We start from the raw sequence: 20,337 nt of genomic DNA, 5'->3' as shown, positions 1-20,337 counted from the left end.
CATTAATCCCCATGGTGGCGGAGGTCTCGGCTTGGAAGGCGGGGCTTGGAAGGGCAAGCAAATTGGCTGCTGGGTTTTAACAGCGGGGGAGTGATGGACGTAGGCGGTGGCCAATAAGAGACCCCTGTTTGGGCGCCGCGCTCTGTGATTGGTGGAGGCCGGGGTGATCCTGGGGCGGAGGGAAGCCGTGCCCGTAAGGGTGCGGTGCGGTCTCTAGGCGGGTGGGTGCGTGAGGGGGCGGCAGAGCATGCCTAGGCCTCGTGGGCCGGCTCCGCCTCGGCGGGAGGCAGCTAGCGAGGCCCGGGGAGCCTTTAGGGCTTAAGCTCTGGCCTGTCCTTGGGGTCCGTTCCGAGGCGGGGAGCAGGCTGGCTGTTGCTGCCTGCCGGCGGGCTCTCCCTGAGTGCCTGCGAACCTTCCTCTCTCCTCCCGTGTTTCAGAGGGGCCATGGCAGAGGCTGACGGCCCTATGCAGCTGCTGGAGGTGTGCAGGCAGAGGCTTTCCCGGTTCCTCCACGATGCTGAGCACAGGCACTTGGCCTGGCTGCGGGAGGCGGAGGAGCAGGGCGTGAGGATGCTGGAGAGGTAGGGGCTGCCCCCAAGGGGACCTCTCCGTTTCCCGGGGAGCTGGCTGGCCTCAAAGCATTTCCAGCCCCTGTAAGTGAAGGGCATGTCTGGAGTTTTCACAGCTGAGTAGCTGTGGGTTCAGAACGCAGCTCGGTTTTGGCCTTGGTGCCAAAATACATCCTACTCCCATGTTTCCTACCTAGCACTCATCCCCAGTTTTGTGGGTAGTAGTGGTTTAGGCAGTGGGGTACAGTAATCTGTCTTATGTGTTTGTCTGCCCAACAGCAGCTTTGGGGCTGAACCGGTATTAATGCCTAAAACACCATCACAGAGGAGGCGTCTCAAGAAAAGGCAGTCTTCCTGCCTGAAAGATGAAAATAAGGAGCCAAACAGGAGGAGGTAGGTGAGTCGGTTTGTTCTGGCTCTGTTGCGTGCCCTTTAAGAGGGAAACAAAATAGTAATTTTTTCCACATACACAGGAACATAAAATAGTTACTTTATTCCCTGAGTTAGCAAATACATTTAAAAGGGCATGTCAAGATTAATCAGCATTTTGATTCTTGTGAAATTTTGGGATAGAGTTGGCTGGTTTCCTTTGCTTCCATGTTTGTTTGGTTTGGGGTTTTTTCCGATCAGAAACAAAGAGTACTATATATTCTGTTTTCTTGTCTGTTTGGATTTTGATTTGGTTTTGTTTCAGCACAATTTTTGGCTTGAGGTTGCTACTGGTGATTACTCCCTAAACCTTTGTGCCGGTGCCCAAGAGAACCTGAGAATGGAATTCACTACAAGTGATGCACAGAAGTGGCATGTTCATGGTCACTGTTTCAACCAACAGGCAGAAAGGCTCAAAGGGATTAGTGGAGAAATTGAAGTGAAAATTCCAAGCAATTTGCGTAGAACCAACTGCACTTGTGGTTTTTAAACATGCCAAGGCAGGATGGTGTAGAGCACGATTAAATTGCATGTGTAGTCAGGGATGGCTGTGATGCTAATTAACTTTCTTAATGCCAGTGTTTCATGGTAGCTGGCTGTGTAGCTGCTCTCATCCTGTTGTCAACAGCAAGACAGTTAAAGTAACCTTCCCTTCAGAGGAGCATTTGTGGTGAGCTGAGGGCTGGCATGCTGACAGTTTCTGTAGCGTGACCCAAACCTCATCACTGGGTATGTGGTAGTAAACTATGTATTAAGGCACTTTAATTTTGATAACCCTAGTGAAAAACCCCACAGAAGTTGGACAGGAAGAGTTAGAACTAGAAGACTGTCAGAAACCAGACATGGAGGATGGAGAGAACAGCAAGAATAGTAAGGAAGCGTGGGAAGCTTATGCGTGTGTGTGGTGAAGGAGGGCAAGAGAAGAAAATGTTGCAGATCTAAACAAGGAGAGCTCTTAAGACATACTGTTTTCAGGTAGCAGCTGGATTGCTTCCCTGAAGAAGATAAGTCTTGTGTGTATTTTTCCTCATTTAAACTTGGTTTTGGAAAAGATGCTGATGCGACAAAATGCCTGGGTGGGTGGTCATTTGTCAACGGGAAGTTCATGCTGTGATTCAGCGTGTTGTGCTCCATCCTGCAAGGTCAGGGCATTGTTGTTTTTCTCTGTATGTATTTTAAAACTGATTTCTTAGTGTATTGTTAGTTACACATTTCCTGCTTGGTCTTTTTTGCTAATTCTAGCAAAAAGTCCCTCTTCTTGCTAGAAGTCAGAGTGAGAAATTAGAGAACAAGGTTGACAGGAGGGCAGAGGGTATCAACTTGAATACTGGCGGTAGGACAAGTCACTGCTTACTGGTGGTTGTGCACCAGGCGCTGTAAAACTTTGTTCTTACACCGCAGTGGGTTTTCATAGCTGTCTTTTCTAGCTCTCATGTGCTTCCACATTAGCTCTCCATTTTGTCCTTGTCTCCAATCTCCGCCCTTTACCTGGCTACCTCTGGATCACTTTGGCATCAGAAGCTACCTTTCTCTGGGCAAGCAAAGTCCTTGAGTTTTGGATTTGTCTACCTGATCTCCTTGACTTGCTGATGAAGCATTGGCAGTTACCTAATGCAGCACAAAAGATTCACTGCCAGAGTTCCCCAAGCCTCTGGGTAGTTGGTCAGTTTAACTGAAGTAATAGAGCTAGAGACAGTTACTGTGCCTGATGATTTTTCTCTTAAGTCGTTCAAAGAATTAATTACTCCTAACTGTATAGGTATCTTTTTTGCTGCCTTCCTCAGGATAACACTCAGGTCCTACATGTGTGGCAGCATTGCTGTTTCCCAGCCATGTTCAAAAACTGTTTAGAGCCATTTTCTTAGCACTTGGGTCCCTGCTTTCCTAGTGTTGTGCTTTATTCTGAGCAGCCTGCCAGAGAGCCTTCTGCTTCTAGTTGGGATCTTGTAGATCTCTACAGGGGAGACTTCCACACTGACTTGATTGTGGGAGACTGCAATATCTTTGATCCAAAATCCCTCCCTGTGTGGATGCCTATACTGTGCTGAAGGCAGAGTCAAGTTGGTTGTACCAGTGTGACTTTACTGGCCCCTGGTGCCAGCTCTGCCCAGGGCTGTGGGTTACTATCTGCGAAGAGCAACGAGTGTCCCAGTACCTCAGCTGCTGCTGTTTGTGTCCATGCAATACAACTTTTATTTGTGAGTCAGTGCCAGGCTGATAGCTGGGATGGTTGCAGTGAGCGTATGTGTCCTGCATTCCTGCCTATGGTATAGAGAGTAACGTTCAGCATAAAACATGTTGCGGGTAGCAGAGTAATAAACTCCCGTTTCTAGCCAACTAACTCTGACAGAGCACATCTGTGAGCTCTCAAGGTTCAGCTCCTGAATTTCACCAGTGCTAAAGGATGGGTTGCCAAGGGGAATGGTGGAGGGAGGAAGCCTACAGGTTCACTTCCAAACTTGTCTGCTTTTTTTTTTCCCCTCTAAAAATCATTTGGGAGTGGGAGACTTCTTCATTGCTTCATTTCAGATTATTTTTATTTAAGGCTGTCCAGAAGGAGAAGCAGCATCAAGCCAGCATCTTCCAAGCCAAGTTCCCAAAGGCGCTGCAGCAAATACCAACCCCAGAACCCTGACTGTCAGGGGGAAGAGGTGCCCGTGCCTGGCTGTGCAGTGACGTCCCAGGCGAGTGAGGCTGTTAGAAGCCAGCAGTTGCCCAAGGGGGATGCAGACACTGAGCTGCACAGTCTGTGTTCTGTCATCCCTGCTGACACGGCAGCGGGGAAGGGAGCCCTTGAAAGAAGTGCAAGTACCTCCACTCCCAAGGCTGCTAGAAATGGAGATCCTGCCATGCCTCAAGAAGGAGATGGATCTCCTCAAGGCCTCGAAAAGGTGCTTTTCCAGGACTCCGACAGCAGAATAACTACAGTGATGTCCAAAACACGCCGTTGTTCTGCACGCCGAAGCTTTGTGTGCGGCCCCCACAAGAGCCATAGGGCCTCCTTGGCAGAAAAATATTCACTGGCCAGCAAAAGAGAGAGCATGATCCGTCGGTCTATCAGCAGGGCCATTTCAAAGAAGGCAGCGGCGCGGGAATCATCCTCTGCCTCCAGCAGAGTGAGCTGTAAGTTTCTTTCAGTTGTCAAGTGCATTTCTTTGGCTCAGTCAGCTTCTGTGCTTTGGTGCATGGAGTAAGCAGCTGTGGAGCTGCTCATCCATATTGACTGTCTTTGGCTCCTCTTAGCCTCCTCGTTTGTAGACCTTGTGGCTTCCACTGATTTGGGGTGCAGTCTTCAGGTTCTCATCTGCTGTCAGACCAAGTCTCAGGCTGTGTTTTTCTGCAGCAGGTGAAGGAAGTGCCCGCTGGAGTATAGGCGAAGGGTTTGGAGGTTGGGTTACTTAGGTTGTGGGAGGGGAAAAAAAAACAAACAAAAAACAAAACAAAACAAAAAAAAAAAAAAAAACCAGCAAAAGGGGAATGTGGTCTGGCTGGTTCTAGCCACATGTGTGGTTTGGCCCAACAGAAGAGACTATTTTGTTCCCTGGGGAGGAGCTTTAATTTGTGTGTCTTCTGCCAGCTCTCTGAAAAATGTATAGGAGCTGAATGTCTCCACCCCTGAAATTTGGCTGAAATTGGCAGAGGAACTTAAATGCTTTTTGGGTGAAGATAGAGAACCAAATAGCGTAGTCATCAGAGGAAACTGTTCCAAAATCCAGGCTATTCCTGGTAGCACTAAACTCCTGAATCCTCTATTCCCACTATTCCTGGGAAGGTTTTGTTTTTTAGACTTTCTAAAATCATAGCTTCTGAAGACAGATTGGCTTCTAATAAAGCACTGAGGCCTTTGGTATTTGGTTTTGTCAGCTTTGAGTCATGCTGTATCTAGGCATTCATTATAACACTTTCAGCTAAGTGGTGTTAGGGGGGGAATGAAATCAGCCTAAATCCACCAAATCTCTGCATAAAACTGTGTAAGGAGGCAGGAGCTGAAGTCAATTGACTGGGAAATGCTGTCTCTGACACAGCAAGAGCATGTTTGTGCGGCTGGAGCAGTCTGCAGGCAGAAGAGCTGCTGCTTCAGTTCTCTGCCTTCCCAGCCTACACCAGTTTGTCAGTGACACTTGAAGGAGGTGGTAGTTCTGGTGTGGAAAGCTGAGATGAGCAATCAGCGTGTTCCCTGGGAGGAAAGCCTGTACAGAGACCCGAGCTCTACCACGCATGCACTGCTGCTGTTGGGAAGCATCAGAATTAAATCCCCAAACTAGCTTATGTTTTTCTCCCCCAGGTCAAAGCTCCTTGGAAGTTTTTGTGGAAGATGATGGGACTAGCAGCATGAGGTGAGGCTACCACATAAAGCAGGCAGAAAGAAACCACAGAAAACCCTGCAAGGAAGCTATATGTGTTCCTTTTATATTAAATGTGTAGGGCTGGTTTTGTAATGGACTGTTCAGGTGATGTTGTCACCTGGGGCTGTTTGGTATCTCAAAGCTTGCTGTTTAGGCACAGCCCTTTTCAAAAGTCTGTTCAGAGCACGGTGAGGTTAAGCACTGCATTAGGGTGAGGCTGCCAGCAGTTGCTCTCCCTGGTGTTGGCTGGCATCATGTGAATAATGTTCTGGGATTCCTGGCTGTAACCAGCCTCGAGTGCCTGGTGGTGCTGGAGGTCAGTCAGCTGTGGTCTGGCTTGAAAGGTGGGCAGGTACGACTCCACTGAAGGCTCACCAAGTTTTCTTTTTACCTGCTACGTGGAAGTTCTGTGGAAGGGAACAAGGCTTTTCAGGATGTTCAGTAATGCAGTGGTACGGTCTGTCAGAAGAATTTACCTCTCCACCTCTGTGTGGCCTGGCTGAAACAGGCTTGTGTGGATGTACTTACCTGTGCTTTCCTTGGGGTTACACATGCTGGCTCCATTGTACTTTTATCACCTGTAACTCACCCTTCAGAGCTGAAATAATTAAAATTGCTCTTCCTTTACAGACCTGGGCTGGAACTGAATCCCCCAAGTGAAAAGGTAAGTTTTAAGGAGCAACCTACAAACTATCTGTCTAGACATCTTCTCGCCTGAGTTGATACCTTTTGCTGAGCATTGTCACTGGAAGCAGGGGATGTGGCCAGGGATCGCTCTGTCATGTCTCTTCACGCCCAGCGAAGGCACTGCTGAGTTGGACAGTGCTGCCCTTCTAATGCTTAGGCAGCTAGATAAGCCGGCTGGCACTCTGGCTTCTGGTGGGCAGAGACATTTTGTGCCTTGATAAGGCCTTTTCAAGATGGAGCTTTCAGAGGTGCTTGGCCAGGTTCCCAGGAGTCAGCAAGCTTTTGCCTGTCAGCTGGGCATAGTAATAGACTGTGTGTATTTTTAGCCTGTCCCTGTTGCACGGCTGGTTTGAGCTGCAAAAATCAGGAGGGTAGTTCAAGTTAATGTGCTTTCCTTGGCCACTGAGGCCATGTATGCAGCAAGCTAGCGTAAGCCTGCAGTGGTAGCAGGACAAAGAAACCCATCCCCTCCTTTGAGCTGGCAAAAACATCCTGTGAATATACCGTAAAGGTACTTAAAGTGCCTAATGATGTTGTAACCTGAAACATTTCACAGGGACTTGTCTTTCAGGGCTGGAATATCTGTAGTTTGAAAATTGGGGTCTTCAAGGTATGTAGCAGCTGCCTGTCATGCTCAAGGTGCTTTGACTTTGGAGTCCAGGTTCAGTAAGGCACCTGCTCTGGTTAAGAAATGCTGGGCACCTGTCCTTCCTGCAGTGGCTGGTGTTCCGTGAGCAGACCCCCTGTTACTGAAACGAGCCAGTCAGCATGCATGCAGCAGCGCTGTAGCTCAGAGAAGCAGACCCTAGCCTAGCAGCAGGATTGCAGTTGGAAGTGACTGGCTTTTTCAGGGCAGCAGGTCTGTGGTAGCCTTGTTCTTTGGAGCAACCGTGCTAAGAGAATGCTTGTTTCCTTTTCTTGCAGATTCCTGAAGTCATCCTCGTTTCATGTGAAAGTATACAAGCTGCCAGCCCTTCTGCACAGCACTTACCTCCTCCTGAGCAGCAGGCAGGGAACAATGAAGGTAACTTTGAGCTTTCTTGCTTTTCTTGCATGAAGCCCCAAAGAGACACAGACCAGGGAGTCAGCATGAGGGCTTGTAGAAAATCTGGGACTCGTGTTGAAACAAAACCACCTCTGACCAGTTAAGGTAAACTTTTGATCTCCTGAAGAGGTGAAACGTGCAATTAAATAAGTAAGGACATCTTGTAAATGTGTCCAAGCCTTGAGACAAATGCTGTCCTGTCCAACTTCAGTCTGCACGAGTAAGTGAGAACACTTGGAAAGGAGATTGCTCTTAGATGTGGAATCTTCCACATAGGGTAATGTTCTGTTAAAGCACCTTGACATCCATTTCCTCTGGGTTTATATTATGTGAGGATTTATAGGTCCTGTTTGTTTACTGTGCCTCAAAGCAAGGTGAGGGAGAGATTCAGGCTTTTTATTTATCCCCTGTGGGAACTATAGGATCTGATAAGCAGCTGTAGCTGCAGTGGAGGGAAGAGTAGCTGGAGGCCTTTTGCTGAGACACCTTGTGCATGTTCAAAAGGGTTTGTACAGCATGTGTACTACAGCATGCTTCACAGTGTATGTATGCAGCACTGATGTTCCAGGTAGCCATTCAGGCTGCTGGTTTCTCAGTTTGGTTACATGGCACGGGGCTCTGAGCACATGAGAGTTGGAGACAAGAACCAGAGCACTTCAGGATGCCTTGTGCGTGGTGCTAACTACAGCTTTCTTCACAGGAAGCTGTGTAAATCCAAACAGTGAACCCCAGAACAAGAACCAGGAACAGCCCCACTGTGCCAAGTCCCAGGAGAATCCCTCCCGCATCTGGTATGAGACATTTGCAAGGAGGAGGAATGAGCCAGTGGTCTGGAAGGACTCAGGCCTGGCTTTTTAAGTAATTTGTTTTAAAAAGCTTTGAGTGTTTGTTTCCCTACTTTTCCCCCCCACTTCTGATGTAGTTTTGAAATCTTCTTTGGCCAGGTCTTGTCTTGTGGAAGTTACTTGTGACTTCTTGAGCCTTGTTTGGGTCTGGGACCTAGGTCTGGCTTGGGAAGCAGACGCATGAGTTGATGCACAAACCAGCAAAAGTGCTTAAGATAGCACAGTTAATTTACAGCATAGATGTGACTGAGTGGTTCATAAAGGGGTGGTCTGGGAGTAATTTCAGAAGGCAACACGAATAGGTGACTGACCTGTTTATTTTTATCTTGTGCAAATGTCTGGAATACCTGACTGACTTCTTCACTCCTTGTATTACTGGTGTCTCACATGAGACTTCAGCTGATTTTTGCTTTGCCTTCAGTCTCCTGCCCTGGTTTTGCTGGGGTGAATTTGCTGTGGGTAGCGGATGGGAAGGGAGGCAATGGTAACCTCTGTTCTCATGCAGATGCCTAGCACTGTGTGATGGGTCAGAATATGCAGCCTTCCTCAGGGCTGCTGCTGGATTGGGCCCCAACTGTGCAGTGAAGGTGTTCTCCCTGGTTTTCCCTGGAATTAGGGGAAGCAAGTGAAGTAATTTCTGACACAGGTAAACCTGTGAGCATCCAAAGTTATTTATAAGGCACATGAAACCCTGGCAGTGAGTTGAACTGGGCTGGCTAGTTGCAAACACCAAGGTTATGTCTATCTTGTGCTGCTAATACCTGATAGACCAAAGACCTCTCGCCTGCTGAGGCTCTGGGTGGAGCATGAGAGTGAGCGTGATGTTGTACATTACTGCTCTGGAGCCTGGGTGTTCCCCTACTGAGTTGTTGCGTGCCTTTTCTGCCCTCCACAGTGGGATGGTGCGTGGGCCATGGGGCTCACTGAGTTGGCAGGAGGCCCATGTCCTCTAGCAGCGGTGAGTTGGCAGAGGGGAGCGTGTGATAGCAAGTAAATACTTTTGGAAAGATCGGGGAGCACAGTGGTCACCTAACGTGCCTCTTGCTAGTGCCATCAGGACACGAAGCTGTAAACGAGCAGTGGATGTTACACGGAATGGGCAGCAGCCAGGGGGTCATACCCTTCCTCCTTCAGGTGACAAGCAGATTTCAGCAGACCAAACTTCTTCCTCTCCAGCTAGCAAGGTGAGTGGGTGCCATGGTCCTTTGCCTCCCTTTCCCTGGCAGGTACTGACTTCCCGACATCTTTTCCTCTTAGATGGTTAGACCATTGAAAAACTTCCTGCAGGCTGTGCAGCGAAACCAGCTGCTTGTGAGCCCAGGGCCCACAGGACGTGGGGGTGTCATAAAGAACTTCATCAAACGCAATACACCCACCCGGCTTGATCTTAAGGTGTGTCAGAGTCCCACATTCCCTCGCAGGGCTGGAGGAGGGGGTCAAGGTTGGAGGAGTGTCAGGAGGGACTGTTTGCTTAGAAAAGCATAAGCATATTCCTACTTCGGTCTGCTACTGTGGATTAGTGCAGGTCCTCGTAGCAAACTGGCCTCACAGTTCTACTTCATACGCACCGGTGAAGGAAAACTGGTCAGTGTTGCCTTACATAGTTTGTCTGCACACACTGTTGTTGGCCAGGAGTCTTTAGCACCCATCCTCAAACCTTCCTCATGAGCAGAGAAATCTCAGCTGCTCTAATTGTAGTCAGCAGCAACATTTTTATATTCTGGGACTGTTGAACCATAGGAGAGTGGGAAGATTTTTCTTTGCAGTGGGAATCTGCCCTTGTGTCTTGCATAACTGGCTGCTGTGGGGCTGAAGGACAGACAGTGTGGGGTCAGGCAATGGTTTCTCTACCACATACTGGTGAGGAGCTGCAGCTAAGAATGGGGTGTGCATGCTGTGAAGGGGAGTTCTAGTGTTGCTTCCAAAGCCTTGATCTATTTTTTTTGTCTCTTCTCTACAGGGAGACTTTGTCGTAAGTAATGACACCCTTAACTGTGGGGGCTGGAAGATTGTAACAGCTGTGCTTCTTGCCTCATGGGCACTGACAGCTTTCCCCTCACACTGGCATCCATGCAGCTCCCTGTCCAAATAAGTCAACTGGCCACACCAGTGGTGAGGTGGCAGGATCTTTTTTCAGGTGTGTTCTGCTGTGTCTGGGAGCTGCTAAGAAACCTTTTGGCCTCTAAGCGAGGCTGCTTGCACTGTGCTCCTTCTTCCCCATCCTCCCAGCTGCTGGTGTAGAATACTGTCCCGGGCGAGAAGCATTTGCTGCTACAGGTGGTCACCTACAGCAGGAGTGTGCTCTTCCTTGCCTAAACATATTCTCTACAGCTGAAGGACTGAGGTGTTTCCCTCCTATACCTGACTCTTCTGTTCTTATTAGTTGAATAAGCACTGATGCCAAACCGGTTTCCTCCCTACTGTTCACTTCCCATCCTGGTGTGTGGGTGAATATGACTCTGACAGTGACTTCTTTGTTTAGCAGGCTGCCTAGCCTCTAGCTGCCTGTGTGCAAGCAGCCTGAGGGTAGAAACAGGCCCCAGCAATTGGTACAGCCTGAACTCATGTCCCTTCAGGAGAGGGAGCGGCAGAGACTGGAAAGCCTCAGGAAGAAGCAGGAGGCTGAGGAACAGAGGAAAAAGAAAGTGGAGGAGGAAAAGAGGCGGCGGCAGGCAGAAATGAAACAGTGAGTTGGGTCCCTTACCCCCTCCTCCTTCCCTGGTTCAGCACAGAATTGCCTTTGAGGCCTTTCCTGCCCGGCAGACAGCACTGCTGTACCACGCTTTGTGCCTCCTGTTTGGAAGGAGCATTTAGCAAGTGGTGCAGCCTGGGCAGCCTGAGCCCTTCTGTTCATGGCTCGTGGCAGTAAGAACTGTGTTGATGCAAAGCACCTGATAATATCTAAACTTCATCCAGAAGTGAGCCAAGGCTCAGCTCAGCCGAAGCAAGTCAAGCAAAATAACTGTTTTCCCCAGTACCATGGCAAGTCCCTGTTCCCCCAGCATCCTCTCTGCTGGAGCAGGCAAAGCTAACAAGCCCCTCTTGCACGCATGGTGCCCAGGAAGAGGGAAGAGCGTCTGAGGAAGGCACTGCAGGCTCGGGAGCGGGTGGAACAAATGGAAGAAGAGAAGAAAAAGCGAATGGAGCAGAAGATTTTACAGAATGATGAGAAGGTAAGAAGGCTAACCAAGCTTTGGACCGTGCAGTATAGTGACATTACCTCGGTGAGCTCTGAGACCAAGAGGGTGTAGACACACTGCGGGTATGATACATGCAAGCCCTGGGTTGCTGCTGATGGTGACTAATCAGGTGGTGGGTAAGTCTGCATCAGAGACACTGAAATTCTCTGTCTAACATGAGGAGGCTTTTGTTCTCTGTACCTCTGCAGTGGTGCTAAACATTCCTGTTCTTACATGCAGTGTTTATGGTGTTCTGTGTTCAAGGAATGTGTCAGCATCCCTCAACTGTCCTGTGAACAGGCCCTGCCAATGAGACAGCCTTACTCAGCTCACAGTGCACTGAGCGAGCTGTTCACACAAGACATTACAGACAGTGAAGGTGTGGTACTTGCAAGGGGTTGCAAAGGTGTGGTGGGAAAGAATAGCTACCAAGCCTGCAAGGGATGCTCATGGCTAGTAGACTTGGCTGTGTGTGTATTTGTATTATGTTTTTTTTAAAGCAGTGTCTGGCCCCTGTTTGGGGGCGGGCAGATGAAGAGCATGCTAGGATGGACTGCTCGTTGCTGTGTGTGGATGGTGTTGCTGCTTTTGTACAATCGCACGGGTTCTGCAGGGTTGAGGAGGCTGTGCCCTAGCAGCCTTTGGGAGAAGGATGGTTGCTCATTTTGGGGACTAAATGTGGACTGAAGTAACATTTGGAAAGGGTCAGCCTTAGCAGAAAACAAAGGAGTCGTGCTCCTTTCAGCCTTTCCCAAAGACTGAGCAGCCAAAAATACTCCCAGTCTTGACGAGTCTGCTGCTGTGGACATACTAGTGCTTTTGCTGCAACAGAGCTCAAGTGATGGAACTGTGTTGCTGGGGCTCAGTCAGCTCTCACATCCCCAGTTCATTCTGCAGTTCAGTTAGGCAGCAGCAGCACTGCAGGAGAAGTAGCAACCAGGTGCTAGAACCCCTTGTTCTGCAGAGAATCACAAGATGGGGACAGGTATTTTGGGGTTGTGTAATGGTCTCTGTGCTCCCCTCCCCTGTCACCCCAAGCAATGGGTGTCTCTTTGCGTGGCCTGTGGTAAGTGGTAGACTTGCTGCACGAGATTGGCACTAAATCCAATGCATGTGTGCCACTTGCTGGGCGTTGGGTTCTCTGTCTCATCAGGACCTGGGATATCACAGCCTTCAGAAGCAGTCCTTGTGCTCCATTTGGGCAAGGCTGTGCGGTGCGTCCTCGGGGGCGGTGGAGCAGACGTGTGTGTCTTTCTCAGGTGCACCTCTCACAAGTGCGAGAAGAGAAAGTGGCAGAGGAGCGGAGCAAGAAAAAGCTGTCCAAGAAGTGTGGGGAAGCTGATGCACGGAAGCAGAAATGGCTGAGGATGGTAAGCTCAACTCCAAGTCCCTCCTGCATGTAGAAAAGGGAGTAGCAGGAAACTCGTGCGCTGTTCTGACTGGTGGGACAGGGAAGGGTTACTGCCTCTCCTGCTGCAGGGAATTTAGTGTCCATGCTGCAAGATTTCTGTCTAGACAGTTGATGTTGGGTTTAAACACAAGGATACTTTGGGCCTGTGTGGACAGAAGGGGGAGACTGCCCAACTGGTAGGCAGGCCGTGGGAAATGAGAATGAGACATAACTGGCATAGGTTGTCTCAAAGCATTTGCTTTCTCCATTTTGACCCACCTGAGCTGGAGGGTTACGAGGGTTTTCTTCTGTCTTCAGGAGGAAGACAAATTTGGGCAGCAAGAAACACTGCAGAAGAGGAGAGAAGATGGAGTGAAAGCAAAAGGAGAGAAAGTTTTGGAACTGAAAAATCTTATAGAGCAGCAACAGGTGGAACAAGTGAAGGAGAGGTATTAGCTTGTTCCTATCCTGGAGGAGGGGATTTGGCAGCAGGCACAGTGAAGCAGTAAATATAAATAGTATTGCTGAAATTGGGACTGTCCGGCTGTCCCAAAGGTTTCAGTTGCTGAAGCAAGAGGCTATAAGGATGCCTGAGGGGGTGGGCAGACATGCTTTCCTCTAACTAAATGACAACTTTTTTCCCCAGGGATCACAAACAGCAAGTGAAAGAGAAGGCCCTCCAACTACAGCTGGGGTCATCAGTGCTTACAGAAAAAAACATAAAGGTGGGGAGCTGAAGTGGTCTTGGAACAACTTCTGTTGTAAACTAGTAAGGCATAGGATACACAGACTTGTTTTCCAAGCGCTGTGTTACTGGTTAAGGTTTTAACATTTGCTGTTATGTTATTGGGAGGAACAAATATGATAAAATGGATGACAAGCCAAACATTATTGTAAGGAGTTGGGGTTTGTGTGAGAATAAGCCAACTCTGTTGATAAAGTTGGGGTTGACTGTTTTCTTGGTAACAGGTGAGCCTTCTCAGCCCCATCACAAGATGGGTGACAGCCATAAAATCACACTTTGAAGAACACCTCCAAATGGCATTCACCGATACTTAAATGAATATGGAAATTAGTAAGAGAGGTTTTTTAATACTACATTCACTCACTGTATTTGGAGGATATGATCCCCATAACAAACTTCAGGTATCAATGGCTTCATGTAGTTTCATTTGCACTTGAAGAATGTTATTGGGTTAAAGTCAAGGCTGTTTGTCTGAAAATATCACAGCAACATTTTATTTTCACTCTACTTTTAACGTCACTCTTTCTTCTGCCTCCTTAATTAGTAAAAAATCAAACCCTGAAATGCTGCTACTTTTAAGGATAAATTCCTCCTTCTGTTTTTACTCTTGCTGCCCTTACTCACTAGGTCCATGACATTCAAACTCCTGTTTGTGCTATATAATTTTAATGAAGGTTTAAAATCTTCATATGCTGCCAGCAGCTGGGCTGGAGTGAGCCACAGCACAGGTCCTCCAGATAAGAGAGATGCTGAATATAATCCAAAATGCCTGCAGCTCTTGCCCTCCTGTTAGGTCTTCCCTACTGAGTAGAATGGGAGAAGAAACACCTAGAAAAAAGTGGTTTGGATTGAAAAGGAGCCCAAGCAGTGATTTTTTTTTTTTTTTTTTTTTTCTCCTTAGGAGGAAGAGAGGCCAAAAATGTTGCACCCGCTGCCTGCGCAGAAGAGAGCCAAGCCTCCAGAATCCACTGCCGTGGCTTGTAATACCTGGCCCAAAGCAGTTAAGGTAAGCATAGGCTCTGGAGACATTGTCGATCTGGCTCTGAGCAAAGACAGGAGTTGCTTTATCTTTGAGTCCTGGGGTTTTGGTTTGTTTTTTTTCTGCAGAAGACACAGAGAAACCGAGGGTTTTCTTGCAAGGACCCCAGAATATATGGCTCAGTTCCAGACAGTCTGGTTGTTTTGCTTGGGTGAACATGAATGAAGAATGACTTAATTTTTGCATCGTAACAGGAGGAAGATCGACTGCAGAAGCCTCAGCAGCAGCTGGGAGAGGAGAAAAAAATCAAGCAACCGGAAGAATTAACTGCTGCCTGTGGTGCATGGCTGAGAAAAACTGTTAAGGTGAGTCCTGGTTGCAGCCGAGCGCTCAAATAACACGAGTCTGTGGTATCTAATTGGCTCCTGTGGTTGGAGCCAGCCTGCAGATTTGTTATCCATCAGTGATGGCGCAGGAAATGCAACAGTCAAGTGCAGGCTGTTGGTGTTTAACAGGCCTCTGTGCAGAGGAGGGGATGTATGTCTGTCTTGGGTGCTTGGTGGAGAGCTCAGCACGGGGAACATGAAGGAAAAAGTGCTTCGTCTTGGAAAAGATGTCGGAAATGGCCACAGGATGGCAGCGCACCATGAGGCGTCAGCTTAGCCTGCAGCAACCCTGATTCTGGCTGGCTGTTGGGTCTCCAGGGACTGTTTGAATTGGAGCTGCTTAAACCTGGTAACTGCTGGAGGGGTGGAGGTAAAAGCTGCTCAGAGTCGAACAGACTTGAGTACTGCCTCTGCCAGTAAACCTGCTTGTCTCTGGGCTGACTGACTCCTTGACTTCTCCATGCTGTGACTCATGTCAGAGCTCTGGAGGATGAAAACCAGATCTGCCGGGAAACACATGAAAGGGTTCAAGTGGTAGAGCCATGTGTGCAAAAGCCAAGTACTTAGACATACACAGTGTGTTCTTCCAGGGCTTTTATTCAAAAAACAGGAGGGAAAGGGGTTAAAAGGGGTTATCAAGTCACTGAGCACAGTGACAGTTTTTGTATTTGTACAGACATGTGTGTATTTCTGTATTCCTTTAATGCATAGTCCTGCAGAATTAGGTTTGCCTTCCCAGAGGGTCAGCACCTCTAGGTTGTCCTGTACGACAAAAGGCCGTCCTGTCTCTAGTCATCCCTGTTCCTCACCACAAAAGGTATCGCCGACCTTTGGCTTGCGCTCTTCTGACCTGCAGTTTCAGTGTGAAACAGAGGCCTGGCTGGGTACTGGCAGGCTCTTCTGGCAGCTTGGAGCCACAGGGTGGGCAATTGGCTGTTTCAGCCCTGTGTTTGCAGTCCCTGCTGCAGCACACAGTCCTGCGCTACAGCCTGGCTTTCAGCGGTCCATGGCTTCTAAGCAAAGTTCAGTTAAAAAAAGACAAAGAGGATTTGAGCATTTCTACATCTCAACCCAAAGTCATCTGTTGAGTAGGAATATTATAGATCTTCCAGTTAATGTGTAGATCAAAGGCTTCCCGTACAGGGGCAGGTGACCTTTTCATCTCTCTCCTGTTTTTTGACCTAGGGGTGAAAATGAACATGTGGTGCATCTGCTCTAGGAAGCGAGCCGTTGGCTCTCGTTTCTGGCTGCGCTCCCTTTACAGTGAAGTTCCTTGCCCAGCCTGTGGCATTGGGAGCGCACCTCTTAACTTGTGGCTTGTGCTCAGTGTGAGGGGACTGCCGAAATAGCTGGACAGCATCTCGCTGCGGGCTCTGAGCTGGGACCAGAGCACAGCCTGCTCATCTTGCTGGTGTCAGGGCTTTGAGGTGCCTGCAAAGGGTCAGGCTGCATGGGTCGGGTGGTCAGCCTGCCCTGGCTGCTCTCCTGCCCGATTGCAAGGTCTGCTTCCTCTTCTGATCAGTGCTTATCTCTGTGATTTCAGAAACCTATCTCCCCATCCTACTTAAGACCCTTGAAGGGCACAAAGGCATCCAGATCCCCAAAGGTAAACGAAAATAACTATGGGATGGATCTGAACAGTGACGATTCCACAGATGATGAGAATCAACCTCGGAAGCCTGTCCCTGCCTGGGCTGATGGTAGGTGCCAAGTCTGGTTTGGCTTCCTTGAATTCATTCCCTGGGAAGCTGGAGCTTTCCCGATTCGCTTGGTGCGATCTCAGGTTCCCCAAAGCGCAGTCCAGGAAACTTCAGCAGTGCTGGCAGCTGCTGGCTTCAAGCATGAGGGGGACTGGAGCTGCTTTCCTGCAAGTGCTCTCGTGTTGAAGTTAAACCCAAGTCCTTCATGCATGTGTTTGGATCTGAGGGTGTGAAAAGAGTGGTGAAGGCTCTGCTAGTAATGAGGCAGCTGGCCTCCCTCAGGGGAACCAAGGTGTGGTGGGTGTGGGGTGTGCCTTGTGTGCCGAGTGGCTTGAAACAAGCGCTGCTGGCAACCTGGAGGTGGGTGTGGAGTTCAGAGCTTTGCAGTGAGCAAGTAAACCTGTTATTCACACTTGCTGCACAGGTAGTAGTTTTTCAGGTGTGGAAGAAGAGTCCCTGTCCTGCAGGGAAAGGGAACCTTAAGCAGAGTGCTGAAAACTTACTCGAGTCTCTTCCCCAATATGGTTGTTTCCATAGGGTCTCAGCTTAATCAAGCCATTTTACACCAATACTATCACCCGGTGAATGTTGACCAACTCTTTGGTCTAATTCCAAGCCCTAAGCTGGAGGATATTTTTGGCAAGAGCAAACCCAGATACTTCAAGCGCACAAGCTCAGCAGTTTGGCATTCCCCACCTGGGACCAAATCTACCTGTGGCCCATGTTGCAACTTCAAGAGCTGAGAAACTGCAGAGAGACGTGTTTTTATAATAATATGGTGTATCTGTTTTCTTAGCATGCAGCATATTTACAGTGTTAAGCTTTTTTTTTAGAAAAATGAAAATATTTAATAAAATCCCTTTGCAATAAAGGCTATCAGTGTTTCTCTCCTCTCTCCCCACGCCCTCTCCCTGCCATGGTGGGATGGTACTTCTGGATGGCTGACTTGAGATCGATGGCTGTGGTTTCTGCAAGTGAAAATGCAGATGTTTGAAGATGTGACATTGCACCATTACATATTCCTGCAGATCACTTGCAGAATCTTACACAAGGAAGCTGTGAAATTGCTGTAGGGAAGATTCAAATTTTTTAATCAACCTGAGCAGGTAATATTTTCATAACGCATTTTGTATATTTATGTATTTAACAATGCTTCTATCTGCAAGTAGTTTTTCCTTCAAGAATTCTTGTGACCTCTTGTTAGTCTGAGCCAGAATCTTTTTCCTGCAGTTAGAAAAATCTGCTTGAACTGCTAAAGCAATGTCTAAATGTCTTGTTGCTGTTCTTTTCTAATGGAAAAATGAAGCCTGGGGTAAGTTTTTGGTCCTGTTTTTCTAGGAGGCTTTAGCATACAGCCTTGCTTGGGCAGAAGGGAGATGTAGTTGGAAGCTGTGGCTAGGAAAGGGTAAGCAGTGCAATGATTTCTGTAGGAGTGTGTTGGCATTGCCCGCTGCGTGCTCCCCTGCCTGTGTGCACCCTGGGGCATGCTCCGTGGCAGCAGGCATCTCCTGGCTCCTGCAGCGCATCCCAAGCCCAGGCCGGTGGTTGCCTGGGGACAGCTGTGGCATGCTGTGGTGGTGGTGGAGGGTCCCGAGGCCCCACAGAGCTGTGTGGGGACAGCTGTGCACCAGTGCTGGGTCTTGGCTGCCCTTACAGGCCCCGGAGTGCTAGCTGGTGTAGCTGGCGGCATTCCAAGAGAGATTTGGCTAGCTAAACCCTGCTGACCGTAGCAATGAGGAAGATGCTTAGATGAAAAGGGAAAGTCCCCAAGTCGGAGCCAAGTCCCACACTTGCCAAAATAACCTTTCCTTCCTCTTTCTTCAGTTGTCCCATCTCGAGCTGCGCTGTCTAGCACAAACGTGAGCACAGTGGAGGGACTCCCCCCTGCCCTGGGTGGTGTGGCGTGTTGCCCTGGGATCCCTCCTGCAGGCTGGGGCTGTTCCCTTTTGCTGTGTGATCAGAGCTGTGACCTGCCTCGAGGAGGAGGAGGGTCCCTAGCCCATGCAGCCCTGCCCAGACCCTGGTACTGGGCTGGCGATCTGCCTCCCCCTTCGGCTGCAGGCTGCCAAGAGCAAACGCAGAGATGTGGCCGTGGGCCTGTTCAGAGCGCTCTAGGCCTGCTTACCTCTGCCAGAGTGGTTTTGGGGAGCTTTATGGTGGAGTTGGAGGGTTTGGAATAGAGGAGTTTGCAGGTGTCATGGTGGAAGTGTCTTGCAGGCTGTTAGAGCTTTTGGTGGGTCTCTAGAGCTCTGAACTCCGCAGAGCCAGTGATAGCAGCTGGGATGAGCTTTGCAGAGGCACGGAGCAGCTCAGCATGTGCCAGCAGAGCTCTGCAGCCACTAAAGGCTGTGTGAAGCTGCTTTTGGCTGCTGGATTGCGTCCCTGCTCCTGGGAGTAGTTCTGTTTCTGTTCACCTTGGGCTCCCCCCCCCCTGCATCCCACTGAATGCTTGTGGGGCTCTCAGTGACTCTTTCCCTTCTTGGCTGGTCTCTCTTGGGTCCCCCTGAGCTCTCTGGGCTTATCTCTGTGTCTTTTGGGGTCTCCTGGGTCCCTCCAGGGTTTCAGTGTCCCTTAGGTCTTTCAACCCCTCTCAGTAGTGTTACCCAAAGGAGTAACTCATGAGGTAGAAGATGGATTTGACTTGGTTTTTACTGAAAGGGGCTGAGCCTGCTGGAGGGGAGATGTGCTCGGGCTCAAACGATCACAGCTGTGCCCAGGGGCAGAGCTCTTGCTGCCTCCTCATCAATGCACTGAGTTCTGGGGGTGCTGCCAGTGCTCTCCCCAGGGCAGCAGCAATCGAAGGGTCCAGCTGGTTCTGTGGCTTTGGTGGTCCCCTCACTGTGCTCCCACCTCTCTCCTGCTCCCTGCTGCGTCCAGCCGGGCTGCACCCCACTCCTCCCCTTACACAGGATGCTGCAGAGCTGATTTCAGCCTATGTGGCAACACCCTCACTTCATCTTTCTCAGATCTGGGGGGTAGGGGATGGCCTCTGGCCCTCCTGGGTTCCTCCACGCTTTCCTGGGTGCTCTGCACTCCCTTGGCTCAGCTCCCTGAGGCTCCCTTGGATTCACCTGGGCTTTCCTGGTCTCTCTGGGGCGCACCTAGCATCACTTGAGCTCTTGGGATCTCCCTGGAGGTCTTTTCCCCTGGTTTTGCTGGGCTTTCTTGCACTCTTGTGACCTTTCTCACTAGTGGTTTTCTCGGGTGCTTTCAGGGTGGCCACAGCACCTCTGGGCTTCCTTAATCTCTGCAGAGCAGGATGCTCTTGCATCGCTGGTTTCCCCAGGCTCTCCTGGGCTATTTCAGGCTCCCCTGAGCACAGGCTGCAGCTGCTCCCTGCCAGCTGGCTTCTGTCCCTCATGGTAATCCTCAAATTACTGTGTTAGACCTCACTAAGGAGGCAGTGATTTCTGGGCCCTGGCAGGGGCTGGGAGCCGGAGGCCAGGCTGCCGTCTGGAGCTGGCTGCCGGAGGATCGAGGTTTGCTGGCACAGGAGGGAGCAGGGGCCATCAGGCACCATCATGCTTTTGGCAAGGGGCAGGTTTAGTTTCAGCCCCGCGCCAGTATGTCCAGCCGCAGGCTCTGTGGTGGGATGAGCAGCAACTTCCAGCAGGGCCCTGCCAGAGCCACTGCCACTGCTAGAGTGTTTCCAGTCTGGGACAGGGAATCGGCACAAGCTGTGAAGCAATTTCAGAGACTGAACTGGGCTGGGCCAAGAAGCTGGTGGAGGGACCTGGGAGCAGCTGGCACTGTCACCCTGTCACTTCTCCTTCTCTGTGCTCCTGGTGCCTGGGGAAGGGGCTGCTGGTTCTGCTGCTCGGAGGGCTCTGGTGAAGGCTGTGCACTGAGCAGGACTAGGCTACAGAGACAGAACATGGTCCCAGGTGTCACCTCAGCAGACACAGGGATCAGGCCTGGGGCTGAGCGCCAGAACAGCACCACGGGGCCAGGGAGGAAAGCTTTGTTCTTACCCACGGTGAGAGCTGTGCTGGTCCCCAGGGTGACCGGGAACTTTAAACAGATTTATGCTTTGTTAA

General features: G+C 49.7%; 1 protein-coding gene across 1 annotated transcript; it reads left to right on the top strand.

The window, feature by feature from the left end:
* Positions 1 to 23: 23 nt before the first annotated feature.
* Positions 24 to 19,809, top strand: LOC130155883 (inner centromere protein A-like). The gene is made up of 19 exons (XM_056353725.1): positions 24 to 581; positions 849 to 962; positions 3,544 to 4,121; positions 5,284 to 5,335; positions 5,975 to 6,008; positions 6,956 to 7,055; positions 7,777 to 7,867; positions 8,979 to 9,105; positions 9,179 to 9,313; positions 9,882 to 9,893; positions 10,498 to 10,607; positions 10,983 to 11,094; positions 12,360 to 12,470; positions 12,809 to 12,939; positions 13,137 to 13,215; positions 14,137 to 14,241; positions 14,469 to 14,579; positions 16,144 to 16,300; positions 16,838 to 19,809. Exons 1-19 carry the CDS (start codon positions 445 to 447, stop codon positions 17,041 to 17,043), a joined length of 2,502 nt encoding a protein of 833 aa, XP_056209700.1. The 5' UTR covers positions 24 to 444; the 3' UTR covers positions 17,044 to 19,809.
* Positions 19,810 to 20,337: the final 528 nt, after the last annotated feature.

The sequence above is a fragment of the Falco biarmicus genome, chromosome 10 (genome assembly GCF_023638135.1).
Source record: "Falco biarmicus isolate bFalBia1 chromosome 10, bFalBia1.pri, whole genome shotgun sequence".
NCBI classification, from domain to species: Eukaryota; Metazoa; Chordata; class Aves; order Falconiformes; family Falconidae; genus Falco; species Falco biarmicus.
The sequence above is the reverse complement of the archived record's forward strand: the minus strand, read 5'-3'. Positions and strand labels throughout refer to the sequence as shown.